General features: G+C 41.5%; 1 protein-coding gene across 5 annotated transcripts; it reads left to right on the forward strand.

The window, feature by feature from the left end:
- The first annotated feature begins 408 nt into the window (after positions 1 to 408).
- LOC101170174 (protein polybromo-1) lies at positions 409 to 19,929 on the forward strand. Of its 5 annotated transcripts, none has more exons than XM_011474638.3 (30): positions 409 to 540; positions 5,489 to 5,635; positions 5,723 to 5,820; positions 5,890 to 6,037; positions 6,118 to 6,267; positions 7,455 to 7,571; positions 7,641 to 7,709; positions 7,790 to 7,888; positions 7,967 to 8,052; positions 8,140 to 8,225; positions 8,329 to 8,545; positions 8,813 to 8,954; positions 10,101 to 10,195; positions 10,276 to 10,555; positions 10,706 to 10,811; positions 10,886 to 11,525; positions 11,601 to 11,812; positions 11,905 to 12,084; positions 13,130 to 13,287; positions 13,371 to 13,622; positions 13,698 to 13,843; positions 14,654 to 14,811; positions 14,908 to 15,091; positions 15,504 to 15,699; positions 15,786 to 15,987; positions 16,076 to 16,228; positions 17,800 to 17,955; positions 18,272 to 18,324; positions 19,068 to 19,278; positions 19,500 to 19,929. In XM_011474638.3, exons 2-30 carry the CDS (start codon positions 5,498 to 5,500, stop codon positions 19,661 to 19,663), a joined length of 4,896 nt encoding a protein of 1,631 aa, XP_011472940.1. In that variant the 5' UTR covers positions 409 to 540; positions 5,489 to 5,497; the 3' UTR covers positions 19,664 to 19,929. The 5 variants fall into 5 exon arrangements, with proteins under 5 accessions (XP_011472940.1, XP_078804070.1, XP_078804069.1 ...); XM_078947944.1 differs by having other exon boundaries at positions 16,076 to 16,144; XM_078947943.1 differs by having other exon boundaries at positions 15,807 to 15,987.
- The last annotated feature ends 10 nt before the right edge of the window (positions 19,930 to 19,939 follow it).

A 19,939-nucleotide genomic window follows, 5' to 3' on the forward strand; every position in this document is an offset into this window, starting at 1 on the left:
ATTCTGTTCAGTTTTTATGTCTTGCAGATTTACCTTCATTTATTATAGCCTATTTAATAAAAAACAAGTTTTTTGTACGTTTGTAAATAGTGCTGGTAAGATTTAGGCATAACCTAGTGGGATTCCTAACGTTATTTCTATTTTAAAATTTCTATTGAAATTTTATCTTATAGTTTTTATAAAGAAAACAAACAACTATGACTATTGTTATCCCCTAAACGTGTTTTATTATTTTAGAAAATCGATGATCCCCCAAAGATGCACAGTTTGCATGAGCAATGGTGTTCTGCTGAAGCTAAAAACAAACCAGAAATGTTGAATTTGATGTTTGATGGAACAGCTTTTGAGTGTGATTTCCATGTAATAAAGATGCGAAGCCGCAGAAGCCGAGGTTTCATCCTCCAGACTTTATTGTGAAAGAGCAGAGCGGAAGTGATGATTAGGGATAATTTCACACTAGTGCTCTTCTGTCTGAAATCGATATGTGATTGGCTTTTCTCGGTTTAGGGTCTCGCGGGTCTGTCACCGTGGCCGTAAACGGTAAGCTCTCGGCCGTGTCAGGCGGATGAAGTGACGGTTTTCCCCCCGGTTGTCGTCACTGAACGGCATCGTCAGTCGTTATTGGTGATGTCTTTTTGTAACTGGGAGAAATTTTGAGGCCAACCATTGACTGTAGCTAACGTTAGCTCCACCTGCACGCGCACACTGACTGACAGCGCCGGCGGCCGCGCTCGCGCTCGTTAGCTCCCCGCTGATGGGCTCACGTGGCCCGCAGCCAGAGGCAGACCCTTCCAGACACAACACGGCAGGAATGTCCTCGGAGGCGAGGCGGATCTTTGATTGCTTCCTGGGAAGAGGGATGTCTGATGACCAAACTCAGAAATGAACACATTTAAAAGGAAATCTGCCGTAAATGAGTTAATTTAAATGTAAAATCTGCACCGTTCAAGGACAAAAAATTCAAGCTAACATATTAATCGTTATCATTGTCATCCATTCATAGCTGAATATGTGTTAAAGTTCTGTTATGGTTTGAGTTCCCCCAGTTGGAATTTCCTGATTTATTAATGTTCCCTCATTAGAGAACCTGAATAAACGAGGTTCTAAATGCAAAGGCCGGTTCAGAACATCCGAACTGAGGCGGACAGGTCCTCGGTATGGAGCCCCAAAATGTTCATAATTTAAAAAAATATAAATATAAATATATGACCTTGTCCAATCCCACAATCAACCAATAAATCTCTCATAAATATATAAAAACATCATTAAATTGTGAAAAACCTGCACACAGATTTTAAATTATATTATTAATATATTTCACTTTTCTTTTTAAAACCTGTGCAGTATTTTAAAGCAACATTTAAAAATATTCATTTTTAATCACGTCGACTATTATTATAATTCTATGGCTTTTTTCCATAAACTCGGATTTCAAAATCAACATTTTCCCAAGTAACTTTGTTTTTATTTCACATTGCTGTTTTTCAGGATGACTTATTTATTTCATGATGAGCTTTTCTGCAGAATGAGTCTGTCTGTCAATTGCCTCGTATTCCTAGATACCTGCTCTGTGGTGTGCCAGTTAGAAAGATGACATTGTTGGCTACATCCGCACAGCTTTGCTGACATTAGCGGATCAAATAGAGACAAACAATCTATCTGCTGTAGGAGATGCAAACATCTATGAATCAGTTTTTGCTTGTTTGAGAGCGATTGAGCTCCGGGTTCGTGTGGACCACACCACGGAGGAGCTTTCTGTAAGCGCCGGTCGTCCAGGTGTTGAAGTGTCCGTTGAAATACTCAGGACTCTCGTTTTCCCGCCCAAGACTCGTCTGAAACTTATGGGATATTTTTCTGTATTTAACACATACAAAAGGCGCAGCGGGTTTAAAGGCGGGGGCACCTTAAAACATACCGGTAAAACACGCATGCTAGTGTGTGAGTAACCCTTGTGCTATCCTAGGCACTTTAACATTGGGAGTTGGGTCATCTAGACCCACTAGCCAGTGCTCTGAACCTTTTTTCTTCAATGATTTGTGATCTTCACTGGTGTCCATGGATTACATGAAATCTTTCCACCTTTATCCACCTTTGTCATGGTAGGGAGAACACGTCAATGGAAGGGGGGGGGGGGGGGTCATCTAAGGTAGCACAAGGGTTAAAAAAGGCTGCGGGAGCAAAACTGAGTTGGTTGGGATTTATTTTTTATTTTCTCAGTCATCAGTCGGCATCCAAAAATCCATCTCATCCTCAATCCTCATCTTCTGCATCTGGAATGAACAGCTGGGCTACATTTCTATCAAACATGCTAGCTTCCCTTTCCTCATCGCCAGAGTCCGTCTTGTTGCCATGCGGCTCCTCATCAGTGATGTCGGCTTTTGTTAAAGCTCCAAGAACAGTGCAAGCAGACACGCTATGCCAAGATTATATAATCCATTCACAAATTGTGGCGTAACTTGCCCGGCGCTGCCTCCCTGTCTTAGTAAAAGTGTGTTCGGCATGCGTCACCGATCACTCCCACGCGATCGATGATGAGCAGCTTTTGATTGTAATCCGCTAGAAGTTGCCGCGCCACCGTAGTCCTTGCCGGGATGGAAAGATGACGGCATTTAATAAAAGCACAAAGACGGACCTCCTTGAAAATGTTCAGTTTTCATGTCCTCTGTAAGCGCTACAGCCTTCAGTGGAATGGTGACTGTAGAGACGCTTCTCCCAGATGTTCTCTGATCCTTGATCCATCGCTCCAGTCGGTCTTCCAACTCGGGCCGCCTCGCCTCGTTTCCACGGAAACTCAGCTGTGTCTTCTCGACTTGTTGGATTTTGTTTTCCAGCTTTCTTCAGTTGTGAACCATGGATTCCTTCATCTTGAATTCTCTGGCAGCTGCTCCATTCCCATGATCCTCCGCGTGGCTGATAGCTTGCAGTTTAAACTGTGCTTCATAATCGGGTCTCTTTGCAGCATTTTCTGGGTTTCCAAAACGATGTTTTTCTGCAGAAGTCACAGAAGCAGAAGTCATGCAACAACACCTTAGAGCACACCGTATATTTTGGAGAAAACTTAAGACTTTTAAGTGCGCCTTATGGTCGTGAAAATACAGTATATATAAAATAACGGGATCAGGAGAATCAACATTACACAGCTGTCTTCCCTCCCCCCCTACTGGACTAATTAAGCACCCAGGCCCGTTCATTTTGTAAAGTAAAAGATAGTTCAGACTCAGAATCTTCGATCTATTTCATGAAACACGATTGCCATGTAGAGCTCTTTAAAATGAATAAACCAAATCTCTCGACATTTTCCGTGTCTTCCATGCATTGTAAGTAAGATAAACACAGAGACTGCTCCATGTAGCGATCAGCCTAAAAACATTAGCTGGTAGCTTCTCCCACACGCGGCCGCAGTGTCAAGCTTTAAAGAACACAATTTTGGACAGGCGAGGCGGGGGGGCAAACCCTCAACAACAGGTTATATGACAGAGCCCGGGGCCTTTAAGCGTCTCTGCCTGGTGCGTTCATGGAGCTCCAGTACATAGTAGAATATCAAAATTCCAACAGCCACCCAGCCTAACTTAGTCTGCTACTATATTTTCATGAGAAAAAAAACCCACTGAACCGACCCTAAAACTGCCCAAATTACTCCTACTTGCAAATTTTAGAACCAAAATCGCCCAGTTGGGTGGAAAACCGCCTAATCTGGCAACACTGTCAATTTGTTGAGGCGCATACTCCCACCTAGTGTTGAGGGGTGTGCATTGCGCCGACACGTTCTCTGAAGCAACTTCGATTGATGTAGTTAGAGTGCTGCTGCTCATGCATGAGTAAAGGAGTAGCCAATCTTAACAGTGTCTCCGCATTGTTTGGTTTGATTGACAGACAGACTCATTCTGGTGAAAAAGCTCATTGTGAAATAAATAAGTCATCCTGAAAAACAGTAATGTGAAATAAAAGCTGTTTCAATTCAACTGTTATTTCAATTAAACTATTGCAGTCAAATGGAAACGATGCCTTTGGTTGTTTTGCTCTTTGTTCATGTATCCCAAGTTATGTCGTCATCGCAATATTGATAACTATCGCATATCGCGAGTTTTCCTCAAATTCTGCAGCCCACTATTGTATGTATAAATACATATATGTCTGTGTATGATTAGGAGTAAATATAATGGCATCATTACCATGTGGATGTAAACATATAGAGATGTGCGTCTTTTATGTTTTTAATTTTCCAGTCAAGACATGATTAATCATCTAGAGTTATTATTTCTAGGTATAGATGTTTATCTCTTTTGTCTTTTTTAGTATTTTTTTGTTTTTATTGCTTGAAATAAATCAATTCCATACTTTCAAAGAGTTTGTGTCAAAGGGATTCTAAAAGAGATCACTTTACTCTTTCAGTCTACTTTGTAAAAGTTGAAAAAGCAAACTTTGGTAATTGTTCCTGAATGGCAGTAGGAGTTGATAGACGTTTTAGGTAGTTGGGCCGTGTACTCCTGGTTGGACATAGGCTATTATCAACTCCCCGCCATTGTCTCCTGTCTTGAACAATCCTTTCTAACTCCCTCCAGGTGTGCCGGTCAGCTTCCAGGTCCTTTTTCCTTGTGTTCCTTGGTCTTTTTCATTTTCCTTTTTGTTAGAACAGACTGCTACAGCTTTAGGTTTATGGCAGACAAACCGGACTGAATAAATCACGCTGGTGATTTGGTGACTTCTACTATTTTCATATAGTTTTTGGGAGATTGTGTTTATAAGATATACATACTTTTTTTTTGGCTGCACGGTGACGCAGTGGTTAGCGCTCTTGCCTCACATCCAGAAGATTCAAGTCCCGGGGGAACCTGAACCAGAACACCAATGGGGGACCTTTCTATGTGGAGTTGCCATGTTCTCCCCGTGCATGCGTGGCTTTTTTCTGGGGTCTCCGGCTTCCTCCCACCATCCAAAAACATGCTTCATAGGTTCATTGGCTACTCTAAATTGTGTGAATGTGAGTGTGCATGGGTGTGTGATTTGTGGTCCTGCAACAAACTGCCGACCTGTCCAGGGTCTCCCCTGCCCTTGCCTGCAAGTGGCCGGGATAGGCTCCAGCAGCCCCGTGACCCCTAAAGGGATAAAACTGATTAGAAGATGAATGAATGAAAATGATTTTTCTATTAAGAACTTAAGTTTAGGTGAGTCAAATCTTTCGGTGTGCTGGTTTGTATAGTTGATGGCTGAGATTTTTTATACAAGTAAAAAAAGACTCATCAAACAGCCTTTCAGCTATAAAAAAACCTTACTTTTCTGACAAACGCTCATCTTTTCCTTTCTTACTCCAGCTTAGTGATTGCACAGGATTTATATAGATTACGGGGTTAAGAATGAATGACTGTAAAGCATTATTTTGCTACTGACCCCATCGTGCATCAGTGTTGACCTTTAACCTTTTAACATAAGCATTTCAACCTTTCTGTTTAAATGTTTCTCTCATCTCGGTCATGTTTTGTCTTCTCAGGGGGTCTCCATGGCTTTGAAAAGGAAACGAGCCTTGTCCCCCTCAAGCAGCGTGAGTGGAGGAGATTTTGAGGATAGCCAGACTTCTGTGGCGTCTGGCCCCGGGAGAAAGAGGAGAAGGACTTCAAACATTCCAACCGTTGATCCGGTAATTTTTATACCTTTGGGAGGGGATGGAAAGCTCCTCACCACACTGAGGTGTTGGGATGTTAGCATTTCCACTCCTGCTTTGCAGATTGCTGTCTGCCATGAACTGTACAACACAGTCAGAGATTATAAAGATGATCAGGGCCGAATGTTGTGTGAGCTCTTCATCAGAGCCCCTAAAAGAAGGTGAGGAATGCTTCTCCTTTATGTTTCATCCTCTGAAAAAGTTGGATAATCGCCACTTTTGTGTCTCAGGAATCAACCGGATTACTACCACGTTGTGTCTCAGCCTATTGACATGATGAAGATCCAGCAGAAGTTAAAGATGGAGGAGTATGATGATGTCGATCAACTGACCAGTGACTTCCAACTCCTGTTTAACAACACAAAGATGTATTATAAGGTAACGCGGCAGTAAAGGCTCAGGAAAGAAGGAAAAGAGAAGAAGGAAATGTGTAAAATGTTTTTTTCACTCTCATCCAGACGGACAGTCCTGAATATAGAGCAGCCTGTAAGCTGTGGGACCTTTACCTGCGAACCAAAAACGAGTTTGTTCAACGAGGCGAATACGAAGAGGAAGATGAAGGAGGATACGAGGCCCCGGAGAATCCAGGAGGCTCAACTGAAGATGAGGTGACGTCTGTAGATTCACCATTTATTTCAAGGAAAAATCCTATTTCTATCCTTTATCCTTTATTTTAGAATAGAAAAACACTGGAACACATTTCTTATGAGTCTATTTGCACACTAACATAAAAACTAAAGATTCTTTTTGAATTGCTTGCCTTTTGTTGACATAAATGTTTGATATACATTTAGGAATTTAAGAAAGTAATTTAACAAGTTCTTCATTTCTAGGTGTTGTTTGGTGGCCTCCAAGTGCAAATCACATCAGCAAATCACTCAACGCAAAAAGATGACAGAAAACAAAAGTAATTTCCAGAAATCAAAATGAAACTAGAAGGATGCAGGGTTGACCATAAATCAAGTGAAAACAGCACAATAACAGAAAAGATATTTTTGTGAAAAATGTCAGCGCTGGGTATCGAACCAGCGAGCTTCTGCCCCACAGAAAGAAGCAAAGGTTTTCAAGGATTCCCCACGTGTTTCAATTGAGGCAAAAATCCTGGAAATCCTGGGATATCATGAAAAGTTCAAGCATTTGAAAAACCAAAGGTCATAGCTGGAAAAAGCTGAAAGAGCTGAACATTTGAATAGTTGAATGGTTAAAAAAACTGAAAAATTGTAGAAGGAGATACTATAAAAAAGAAAGAGAAACAGGAAAACAAGGGGTTAAAGGGTTTACAACATTCAACCAATTAAACCAAATTAGAAAATGGAAAAGGTAGATATTCTGGGACATGGAGCACTGATTGGATGATGACGTTTGTTTGCCTTTTCAACCTATGTTATTTGTGATGGCGGTATCCACAGGCAGAAGCTTCTGACCACAATCACTGCAAAAGTTCAATCAACCTTTTACCACAGTTCAGGTAAAACATCCTTCTGCTTTCCCTCTTCTTCAAAGCTCAAACATGATCAACCAATCAGTGACATCCCATTGTGTCTGCCTTTTCCAGTTTCTTAGTTTGTTTCCTTATTTGTTTGGATTTCTAAAATGTAGTGCTTTTTCTGATTATTTGTTTTGCTTTTGTACTGTCATTGTGTTCTTTAATATGTTTGAGTGCTGAGTGATTCATTGATCTGATTTGCACTTCGAGGCCTCTGTGTTGTAGTAGAAAATGTCTCCAGTCAAAAGGATGATGAAGCTGATGAACCAAGGCATTTCCATAAATCTGATCCCTTTCATTCTAACTCAGACGACACCTTCCTGCTTAAAGGATGTCCTAGAGCAGCTTCTTGATGCTGTCGTGTCTTATACCGAACCAACGGGACGCCTAGTCAGTGAGCTGTTCCAGAAGCTTCCCTCCAAAATGGTACATGGGACCCCGACAATTCATATGTTAGGAGTCTTTACTCTAATTTGAAGTCTCTCTTTTGTTTAGCAATATCCAGACTATTACGCCGTCATCAAAGAACCGATAGATCTGAAAACCATCGCTCAGAAGATCCAGGTACCGGTTCCAACGGAGCTGTCTGGGTGTGACGAAGTTTTTGCTGTTTTTATCCACATCAAGTAAATTTTTTGTTCTAGTTGGGTCACTACAGGAGTTGTGCTGCCATGGCAAAAGACATAGACTTGTTGGTGAAGAACGCTAAAGCGTACAATGAGCCGGGGTCACAGGTTTTTAAGGTATGTTTCTGAGAATCTTATGTGCTGCATAGTGTCCGTCCGACCTTTCACACGTGTTCCTGGTATTTTGTCTGCTAGGACGCTAACACGATTAAAAAGATTTTTGCACAGAAGAAGTCTGAGCTGGAGCACGGGGAACCTGTCAAATCCAGCATCCGCATCAGGTTTGGACCACAACGACCTCTTTAAACAACGTCGGCGGGAACTTCAGCGAATTTTGGTTTGACCTTTTCTAACGTGTTCTCTGTAAGGAATAGAAAGTCAACTCAAGGGGATCGCCTCTCCGCCATCACCATGGCACTTCAGTATGAGAGTGACGAGGAGGGAATACTATCTGGTACCTTTGCTCCTCTTTCGTAAATGGACTTAGTTTTTCTCAGACATTGATGATGCTTCTTTATTTTGTGAAATCCCGTGTTTATTGTTCCTGCATTTGTCAGGCTCTGTCCACTATGATGAGGGGGAATCTGAAGCGGAGAGCATGACATCAAACATGGACATGAGCAACCCCATCTTCCAGCTTTACGAAGCCGTGCGAGGAGCCAGGAACAGTCAGGGCCAACTGATTTCCGAGCCTTTCCTGCAGCTGCCCTCCAGGAAAGACTATCCTGACTACTACCACCAGATCAGTCAGCCCATCTGCCTGCAACAGATCAAGTATGGCGGAAATAAGTGGAATTAAAAGAATATTTTAATAAGGAACAAATTCAGTGTTGGACAAAAGTTTCTCAAGAAAAATGATGTTGTTCACCGGGAAGTTTGTTTACCTCATGTTTTTGTTGCTTTTAGTTAAAAGTTCTTTTGTTTTCTTTGCATTTCTGCCCGTGAGAAGTATTTTCCCCACACATACTCACCCACTGTAAAGTCCAGTATTTCTGTGCCCTCTCCCCCTTCCCAAATGTGAGAACCCTCAATTCCCCACAGGAGCAAGATGAAGAACAACGAGTATGCGAGCGTGGAGCACGTCGACTCAGATCTGACGTTGATGTTTGAGAACGCCAAACGCTATAATGTTCCTCACTCCTCCATCTACAAGCGTGCGCTCAAACTCCAGCACATTCAGCAGGTCTGGTTTTTCTGCTCCAATCATCTTTTGATCTTTATTCAGTCAGCCACCAACTGTGCAGGTTCTTCCACTTAAAAAGATGAGAGAAGCCTGTACTCTTCATCATGGTTTCCCTCATCTAAAATCTCATTGTCTGATTTTTTTCAAATAATTTATTTGTAAATTATGGTGGAAAATAAGTATTTGGTCAATAACAACAGTACAGCTTTGTTATATACCCTTTGTTGTCAATGACAGCAGTCAAATGTTTTCTGTGAGTCTTGTGTTGTTGGTATTTTGGTCCATTCCTCCATGCAGATCTCCTCTAGAGTAGTGGTGTTTTTGGGTTGTTGCTGGACAACACAGACTTTCTTCTCCCTCCAAAGATTTTCTATGGGGTTGAGATCTGGAGACTGGCTAGGCCACTTCAGGACCTTGAAGTGCTTCTTATGAAGCCACTCCTTCGTTACCCGGGCAACGTGTTTGGGATGGTTGTCATGATGGAAGGAGGTTTTCATTTAAAATTTGACGATACATGGCCCCATTCATTCTTTCCTCAACACAGATCAGTCATCCTGGTCCCTTTGCTGAAAACAGACCCAAAGCATGATGGGTGAGATCTTGCGAGGAGTCTCAGATCGAGATTATCAGTGGTCTTGTATGTCTTCCATTTCTTCACACCAAGCTGCTTACCTGTTGCAGATTCAGTCTTTCCAGCCTGGTGTAGGTCAACATTTTGGTTTCTGGTGTCCTTAGACAGCTCTTTGGTCTTAATCATAGTGGAGTTTGGTGTGTGACTGTCTGAGGTTGTGGACAGGTGTCTTTTCTATAGATAACCAGTTCAAACAGGAGCTTTTAAAACAGGTAACGAGTGGAGGAAAGAGGATCCTCTTACAGAAGAAGTTACAGGTCTGAGAGCCAGAAGTTTTGCTTGTTTGTAGCTGACCAAATTCTTACTTTTCACCATAATTTGCAAATAAATTATTTAAAAGTCAGACAATGTTATTTTGTGTCCTCCATCATGAGCAAAATGCTAAAAGACGATATTAAAAACACCAAAACATCATTTTCATTAGAGTGGGGCTTTAAGAACACTATTTTTTAACTTCCATCAGTTTCTTTGTATTTTTCATGAAGTATAATGGCTGAATCCTGTTATTCGTGTAGCTGAAGAGGAAGGAACTTTTACAGAGAGAGGATGATGATGGTGACAGCATGCTCTCCTCAGCCACGTCTGACACCAGTACTACGAAAAGAAAAAGGTTAATTGCACCCATTTCATTCTCTGAACATTCATTGTGGAAGAGAACTTGGTGTTAATTCTGCTTTGTGTGTTTTCTAGTCATAAGAAGAATACCAAAAAGAATCGCATGAAGGCTCTGGTAGCTGCTGTGACTGAGGCGCGAGAGGCCGGCGTTGGTCGTAGACTGTGTGACCTCTTCATGGTGAAGCCCTCAAAGAAGGACTACCCCGACTATTACAAAATTATCCTGGAGCCCATGGACCTGAGGACCATCGAGCACAACATTCGCTCAGACAAGTATCTGACCGAGGACTCTATGGTGGCAGATATGAAGCTGATGTTCCGCAATGCTCGGCACTACAATGAGGAAGGCTCACAGGTGAGACTGCTCACAGTTTCTGAAGGTTCTCTGTTGTCCTCGAGGGATCAGTCATTCACAAAAACAACTAGAACAAAGAGAAATTAACCTTTAATAAAGTAAACAAGAGGAGAAAAACCTTTTTGACCTTTTGAATCTGCGCTTTTGCAGGTCTACAATGATGCAGACATCCTAGAGAAGATCATGGAGGACAGGCGCAGAGATCTCGGACCAGCAACTGATGAAGACGACACCATGTCCCCCAAGTTAAAAATAAGTAGGTTTCACAGCCAGTGTCAAAAAAGTACACCGACCTGTTACTGAGAAGCCTTTGTGTTTTGTTTATTTCAGGAAAGAACAGCATCAATCTGAAGAAATCAAAGTACTTGAGTCCCTTACAGCAGAAACTCAATGAGCTTTACGAAGCTGTCAAGAACTACACAGACAAACGAGGTCGCCGACTCAGCACCATCTTCCTGAGACTTCCATCTCGCGCTGAGCTCCCCGATTACTATATCGCCATTAAGAAACCGGTGGACATGGAGAAGATCAAGAGCCACATGCTGGCTAACAAGTACCAGGATGTTGATGCTCTGGTTGAGGACTTTGTGCTGATGTTTAACAACGCCTGCACCTACAACGAGCCAGAGTCTCTGATTTACCGAGACGCTCTCTTGCTGCACAAAGTGTTGTTGGAGACCAGGCGGGATCTGGAAGGAGGAGAGGACACCCACGTGCCGGACGTGCCCCGCCTCATCCAGGAGCTTGTTCGCAGCCTCTTTGTATCTGTTCTTGGTCACCAAGACGATGAGGGGCGATGCTACAGCGATTCTCTGGCAGAGATTCCTGCTGCTGATCCAGCAAACTCTGAGAAACCTCTGCTTAATTTTGAGATCATCAGAAAAAATGTGGACCGGAGTCGCTACAGGAGGCTGGATGTTTTTCAGGACCACATGTTTGAGGTTCTAGAGAAAGCCAGACGGTTAAGCAGGTGAGGTATTGATCATGCTCACAAACAAAGGATTGCTTTTTTTTAGGTATGTACAAAGTCTTTGATTTATTACAGGACAGATTCAGAGATCTTTGAAGATGCAGTGGAGCTGCAGCAGTTCTTCATCAAAATCCGAGATGAGCTGTGCAAGAATGGAGAGATCTTGATGTCCCCTGCCCTCAGCTATACTAGTAAACATTTGCATAGTGATGTAGACAAGGAAAAGAAAGAGAAACTTCCCAAAGAGTACGAGGAAGACAGAATCAAGAGAGAAGAAGAAAAAAAAGGTATACTAGAAATACTTGTGAAAACCAACAACTGCAGTTGTGTATCTCCTTCTCCTCCTACATTTCTTCACACAAAACCTTTTACTCCTCAGAGGCAGAAAAGAGGGAGGACCCAGTAGTAGCATCGTGGCCCGTTCAGCGTACATACAGCCAGGACTGCTCCTTCAAGGATAGTATGTACCATGTGGGGGACTGCGTCTATGTCGAGCCTGCAGAGTCGAACCTACAGCCACACATAATCTGTATTGAGCGTCTCTGGCAGGATGACACCGGTCAGTGCATTTCTCAGATTTGAATGTGGGGGCTTCAATTTGCTTGAGTGACTTAGAGGTTACAAAAATAAATATCTTTGGTTGTCCAGGTTTAGAAGAAGCCAATGTCTGAAGAAAACACTACAACGTTATAGAAACACATGTATGTTCCATAATATGAACTATTCTGGTCAACGCACTGACGAAAATGTAGCGATAATGCAAATTCAAAATGTTCTGGCTGTGTGGAAATTAAGAGACAAACACTGATGCTTGAAATGCTTTATGAAATTGACTTGAAAATGATTGCTATTAGTGTAAAAATCTGATTTGGTTTGCTGATATTCCACACATAGATGAGTTAAAGCAGTGACATCATTCAAAAACCAGCTCCTGCTCCTCAACTCGGGAAAGCTGATAAGATACTTTTCAGAGACAGTGGACACTGGTACACAGATGTTTAACTAAAAGCATTACAGAAAGCCGTGAACCTTGATTTAATGCAAGGGTTGTACAGTGGTGTAGTGGTTAGCACTTTCGCATCACAGTGAGAAGGTCCTGGTTTAAATCCAAGCTGGGTCCCTGTGCATGGGTGCATTTTCTTTAGGTGCTTAAGGCCTGAAGAAGCCATAAATGTGCTTGATAGGACGGTAGGTTATTTCAAATTGTCCCTAAGTATGAATGTGTGTTTGAATGTGTCCCCCTGCGATGAACTGGCAACCCATCCAAAGAGTAACTGCCTGCTCCCAACAGTAGCTGGGATAGGCTGCAGTAACCCCCCCTGACCCCAAAAGGGATTCAGCAGGTTTAGAAAAGAGATGAACTTCCTGCAGATCCAACCGTGAAGGAAACAAATGGCAGAAAAGACAAAAGGAGTGTTTTAGACTGTACCCTCCTAATATTTTTAGTTTATTTACATTGAAAATGTGCAATTTTCTTTACTGTTAAAGGTGGTTCACAATCTAAGTTATTGTCTGTTATTCAGTTTTTGTTCTTTTTCCTTTCCTGACTTTCCCCTCTCTCCATGTAAATCCGGTCGGTTTTCTTCCCTCTCCGATACAAACAGGGGAGAAGTGGTTGTATGGATGCTGGTTCTATCGACCAAATGAAACGTTTCATTTGGCCACAAGAAAATTCTTGGAGAAGGAAGTTTTCAAGAGCGATTACTACAACAAAACTCCCATCAGCAAAATTCTGGGAAAGTGTGTTGTTATGTTCGTAAAGGTACTTTGCTCCTGCTAAAATCTCTTTTTAGATTTTTTTCCCCCACTCTAGTATGTGTTAACCAGATACTTTTGGAACTCTAGGAGTACTTCAAGCTCTACCCAGAAGGTTTCCAGGAAGAGGATGTGTACGTCTGTGAATCGCGTTACTCTGCTAAGTCTAAGTCCTTCAAGAAGATCAAGATGTGGACCATGCCTCTGAACTCAGTTCGGTTCACTCCTCGAGAAGTACCCCTTCCTGTGGTTCGTGTAGCTTCCATATTTGCCACTAAACCAGATGAGAAGCCACCGGAGACGGAAGACGAGAGCAAAATGACAGATGGGGTCATAGAGAAGGTAAAAGCTTTGTTTGTTTGTTTGTTTGTTTGTTTGTGTGTAACCTTCAAATGCTAAAGTTTTTCATGTCAACAGGAGAGGGAGGACGTTCCTTTGGATTTCACCAACGGAGAGCCAGGCTGTCAGTACTACGAGCAGCTGTGCTACAACAACCTGTGGCTGAAAGTGGGAGACTGTGTTTACATTGGTTCTCATGGACTGGTGCGTCACCGAGTGGGCAGGTAAAGGAAATACTGCCATTCTGAACATACTGATCTATAAATGTTTTTTCTGTTGAATATTTCGTATCTTAAAAGATCCACTCCAACTAGCTACTGATCTATTCTTAAAGTGTTCCTGGTGATCTTATAATAATTGTTTATTTTAACCCCAATCAAAAAACTTTTTCTGTAGAGCGACAGTAGTTCATTAGAGGTTAGCCTATGAGTTGCAGGTGAGGTTGTTGGCATGGAGTAAGCCTCCCTTCATTTCCCATCATCGCTTTGTTCACACTCTCTCCCGCTAGCTCACAACCCCAACCTCACGTTACTGGTGCAACAAAAATGGTGAGCAGTCTCAGAGTTATCCAGCCGTGCAGTTTAGATCCAGATTCCAGCTCAGACGAGTAAAACAAAGACGTTCACGGATCCGTTTGTCTGACAGTGGATGCATCAGAATAGAGCAGAGCTGGGAGCTTGTGGCCGGCTGTTAATAGTTTCTGCGTAACAGCTACAAGCTTTTTTAAATGTCAATTTTTCGTCTGCCCCTGATTACAAACAATTTGAACAAAGAAATACTCAAATATGCTATTTTCATCTGAATTTTTCCTCCAACTTTAGAATAGTCCCATAAAACCGTGTTAAAAACACTAAAAACAACCTTTTTCATTGTAGTGGGTCTTTAAAGTTTTTGTACTCTATGCTCTGAAATATTACATAATGTTGTTTTATTTTGAAATGCAGATTGAAAGGACAAAGCTGCATCTGTTGAATCTTTCTGAAGCCATTTGAATTGTTTACTTTGGCACTTACTTTTCTTTATGTGTTCAACAGAATTGAGAAGATGTGGATCCGAGATGGAGCGGGTTACTTCTTTGGCCCAATTTTTATCCATCCTGAAGAGACGGAGCACGAACCCACCAAGATGTTCTACAAGAAGGAAGTGTTCCTTAGCAACCTGGAGGAGACTTGTCCAATGACCTGCATCATAGGTAGCCTTCTGCTGTGATTTGGAAGCATCTGCTCCAACGTGATGGTTTATTGTTTTGAAGATGCAGTCATTATCAGGCTATTCCTCCTCTTTGCAGGAAAGTGTGTCGTTTTGTCCTTCAAAGAGTTCCTGTCATGTCGGCCCACTGAAGTGCCCGAAGATGATGTTCTGCTTTGTGAGAGTCGCTACATTGAAAGTGAAAAACAGATGAAGAAGTTCAAGGGTCTGAAGCGTTTCTCGCTCTCTGGAAAGGTGGTAGAGGATGAAATCTATTATTTTAGGTGAACCTTTTTTTTTGGTGTGTTTTTAATTTGTTAATTTTAATCTAATTTATTTTCCTTTTATTCATTTTATTTATTTCAAACTGATAAATTAAAAAATAATCATAAACAGAGGTATAATGATAAATGATAAATGTGAAAAGTTCTAAAAGGACTTTGGATGAAGTTTGACAACTTGTTGAGTCCAAACTTACATTTATACAAACGATATTTGTAAAGAATTACAGGAAAATGGTGAACATAAGTGAACATTTTATGTATTATAAAATTTATACATTATATATTATTATATATATTCCAGTGTTTTTATGTTCACGAAAACAGCTTTTTCTCACCGTTTTAGTCCTCTAATTATTAGGTTTTGGTTTGAATTCTTGAGAGTGAATTCTTTTATGCGTTCGGTTTTGCACAGGAAGCTCATAGTTCCTCAGAAAGAACCCTCACCGCTGCTCAATCGGAAGATCGAGAAGCTGGAGGCTAAATTTGCTGACATGACCGATGAAGAACTTGAAGAACTTGGGGATGATGACGGCGAGCTGGGCGACCAGTCTCACATGCAGTCCTCCATGTCTGGTGACCTGGATCTGCTGTCCTACACGCCTCCACAGGTCAGAGTGAATCCGTGAAGGGGGGGAATGGTCTGTGTTTAGCGCTGTATCGTTTTTATGTGGCATTCTAACGTGCTTGGTTACAGTCCACCCCTAAATCCATAAAGGGGCTGTCAAAAAAGGAGGGATCGAAGCGAAAGATCAACATGAGTGGATACATCCTGTTCAGCAGCGAGATGCGGGCTGTCATCAAAGCTCAGCACCCAGACTTCTCCTTTGGGGAGTTGAGCCGGCTGGTTGGCACGGAGTGGAGGAACCTGGAGACTTCCAGGAAAGCAGAGTACGAGGGTAAGAGGATTTTCTTGCTGTGAAAAATTAATGCATCTTGTTTTTCTTGTCTTTTAAAGCCAACTCACTGTTTTTTGTTGCATTGCAGAGCGAGCAGCTAAAGTAGCAGAGCAGCAGGAGCGTGACAGGACCCAGCATCAGACCTTCCTTAAATCAGGTACCCCAGTAGGGGCACTGATGGGGGTGGTGCCTCCCCCGACCCCCATGGGATTGCTTAATCCTGGCATGACGCCTGTGTCAGGTAACCCCTCATAAATGCAGCAGACTCCGCAGTGTACATTTGAAAGCTGCAATCTGAAGCTAAACTGCCAGAACTGTTACTCTCCTTTTGTGTTGCATCCTCATCTTTTTTGCCTTCATACACCTGTGCTCAGGGGCGGCTCCAGGAGTTTTTCCTCTGCAGTAGCTTAGGGGTTGCTAAGTAATTGTGAGGAGCTTCTAATTCAATTTTTACGTAAAAATACATTTCCAAGAAGGAAAGTTGCTAATTAATACCAGATTGTTGTCTCGTCAATAGATTGCACTTGTAAAACGTGTTAACTGTCCTGAGAAAGAGACGGAGATGTTGAAGTGAGAAGGAAAACAAAATTTATTTAAGAGAAGCTGTTGACAGTCAATGGGGGTACCGCCATCAACTGACTCTCCTTCGCTAGATTACACCCATCATTTCTACAGTCAGTCAAAACAAAACCTTTTTTTAAATAAACTTTATTGCACATTATAGCATTTTACAAAAAAATCACATTTAGGTATGCAATAAGAACACAATTGCGAATATTAAATATACATCTGTATTGAAAAGAAAAAACAAGAATAGAAACAGAAATAAGCCAGGGGGTTAAACTTTACAAGAAAATGTTGAATCTTTTACACACAGATAAGGTTTTGATTGCTTTTTGCTTCTCAGAATTACAAATACTATTAATATACAGATTTAACTCTGAAAAGAATACAATTAAACAGGAATTTCAAACAGAGAATTAATATTTGTGAATATTATATTCGACCAAAATTAGCATAGATTTAAAAGTAAACCAGAGTTCTTTATTATATTCTTATTATTATTATTTGATATTAGACCCAACAAGACATCTTTTCAGAATAAAATAAAACAAGAAGTAATTTTGTCATGGATTAAATCACAAATCTTCTGCCAGAACAGTCAAAACAAAACGTAAAATAGCATTCTGGCTCTCATTCAATAAACTTTATTAGTAACAAATGAGGAACAAACGCAAGCTCTCGAGCGCCCTCTCTGTTGAGACAATGCTACTGCGTGCTTCATGGACTGTCTTCAGTCACATTTTAACACAAAATAAACGAGACAAACATTTAATAAGAAATGGAAAGGTGTGACGTGCAATAAAATTTGGTACAATGAACATTTTTTAAATAAAGTATTAGTATATATTTGGGGTTGCTTTGTCACTGTTGCTAGAGCAACCCCTATACCCCCCCCCCCCCCCCCCCCCCCCCCCCCCCGGCGCCGCCCCTGCCTTGGCATGGTCCAAATTAATAAATGGTGTACTTCTTCTTTTGTGCTTCAATAACGATGACATTAATGTAAACAGTTTTTTTTAATAAACAATGTTTTCTTCTCATATTGTGAACATGAAAGAACCATTTGTGGACACCATTTAACATTTAAAGTCATAACTTTGCTGCACAGCATGCTTACATTCCTCCCTGATGTAATTCTGCTCGTCTCATTTTAATCTGCATAACATATTATCTGTGCATGTTTGGTTGTGAGTGCATGTTTTACTGATGCATGCTGTCGGTTTGTGTGGCTGCTGTTCCTGTCTGGAGAAGATATGGGTGCATATAGATCAGCTATGATGCCCCTGCAGGCCCGTGCTGAAGGCCTGGTTAGTATGACCGGCATGCCACTGCATCACATGGGGATGCCTCTTTATCCCCAACGTCTCCTGCCCAAAGTGCCTGGGTTCCGTGGAATGCCATCCTTTGGTAAGAGTGCTGTCATAGCTGCTCCACCTGCTGTGCAGTTGCTTCCTGTCTACTAATTCCACCTGCTGGAGGGGCTACCTGTATCACTAGGCTGAAATCCTGGCGTTGATGACTAGTTGATGTGAGAAAACTGTCCCACGTGGAACTCAAGCTTTTTTATTTACTGCCTTTTTAGTTGTCTCAGAAGCGAGCCATAACCTTTCAGTCCAAAATATATTGATGAGAGCATTTATTATGCACAGATTTACATGCACTACAACGTGTACATGTCCCACTGTTTGCTTTGGGAATGCCCTGACACTGTCTATCCTCACAGGTGTCAGTGGTACAGGAAGTGGATCTGCGGCAGGAAATGTTCACGGACCTCAGGTAACCTGTTGTACCTCTGAGGGGAAGTTGCACACATTGCGAAAAGCTTGTGTATTTTATTGAACCAGAAAGCTCAGCTGAGAACTTGTTCTTGTGTTTAATAATGGCTTGGACCAGTGGTAGCACATAAAAAAATTAGATATTTACATTAAATTACACCATGTGGTAGATAAAATATAAATATAGAAGATAAGAGGAATTTAGATACTTCCATAACAGTGAAAGCCATTGATTGTAAATGGGAACTGGGCCGAGTAAGTGTGACGTCAACCATAGAAAATGATTTATTTCCATTTTCAATCAAATCAATTCAGTCGGCAATTTTTTGCAATACAAATGAAAAATGTTTTGGATTTTTTTGCGCTTTTCCAGACACTCAAAGCGCTCACAATGTCCCCATAATTCATTCATACTTGATGTAGCCACAGCTGGCCTGACTTGGTTGCAGTAAAGTTCCGATGAGAGCTTCAAAGTGAGACACCAAACACTTAGAAACTATAGCAGCTGACAAACTGGATCCCAGAACCATCAGAGGAGAATCCTTTCTGTGGACAGATGGTTTTTTTTAAGGTTCTTGCTTAAGATTAAGTAATAAGCAGTTAGTTTATGTCATAAATTTCAGGTCTTTCTTTTGAAAATGCTTTAACATAGTCAATATTGTGTGGCCCTGTGGTGTTGATCATCTAAATATGTACATTTTAGTGTGAATATGAGAAATGTTGAAGTTGATTTGTTTTGTTTAGATTGCTTTGATGGGCTCCGGGCTCCAGGCTCCCCCGCCGTACCCAGGACAAGGCGGAGGACATCCTGCTCTTCAGCAGCCCTCCACACCCTTGTTTGTCTCCCCACCAGCTAGAACTCAGCGGCTGCTGCACTCTGAGGCTTATCTCAGATACATAGAAGGTCTTTCTGCAGAGTCTTCCTCTGTTAGCAAGTGGGACCAAGCTCTAAAAGGTTATTTTCAGCTTTGTTTTTAATCAACAAAACACGTTTCCAAAGCAGGTTTATGATTCTAGCTGATGTATTTTTTTTAATACGGAAAGGATGCAAATTGAAACTTTTAAACGTGACTCAAGTTTTAAACTTTGACTAGAATTGCATTGATTTTACTCTTTTATTTCAAAGAAAATGTACAAAGGTGTCCCTTTGTTTTTCATGATTATTACTGTTTTCAGTTCAGAAACAAGATGTGCGTCTTACTAAGGAGCAAGAGAGTAGACTCCCATCCCACTGGCTGAAGAGTAAGGGAGCTCACAAGACTATGGCGGATGCACTTTGGCGGCTTCGTGACATGATGCTGCGAGACACCTTAAACATATGTCAGACGTATCACCTGTAGCTTGCACATTTCCTGAGCCTCTAACACCTAACCTGTGGGACAGGAAGAGGTTTAAGCTCAATAAAGATTGTCATTTTGTGTTGTCAAAAAAAAGGCATAATTGCATTCATAAAATGTGCTTTCTGTGTTGGATTTTGTTTTGTTTTGTATTCTTGTTTAACATTTCAGATGTACTGTTCAAAGTGCATTGTTGTAACTAACAAGCTGGTGTTCTTCATCTATTCGCTATTAAAACGTGAACACGTGTTTTGGCTGTTCTCATCGGATATGGGTTTG

This window comes from Oryzias latipes, chromosome 5, assembly GCF_053564925.1.
Source record: "Oryzias latipes strain Hd-rR chromosome 5, Olatipes_Hd-rR_3.1".
NCBI lineage: Eukaryota > Metazoa > Chordata > Actinopteri > Beloniformes > Adrianichthyidae > Oryzias > Oryzias latipes.

Excerpts from the sequence above, each read along its gene's own strand:
- LOC101170174 (XM_011474638.3), top strand. The coding sequence starts at position 5,498 with ATGGCTTTGAAAAGGAAACGAGCCTTGTCCCCCTCAAGCAGCGTGAGT. Across the intron at positions 7,572-7,640 it reads AGAAGCTTCCCTCCAAAATG|CAATATCCAGACTATTACGC; the intron begins GTACATGGGACC and ends TCTTTTGTTTAG. Across the intron at positions 13,844-14,653 it reads GTGCGTCACCGAGTGGGCAG|AATTGAGAAGATGTGGATCC; the intron begins GTAAAGGAAATA and ends TGTGTTCAACAG.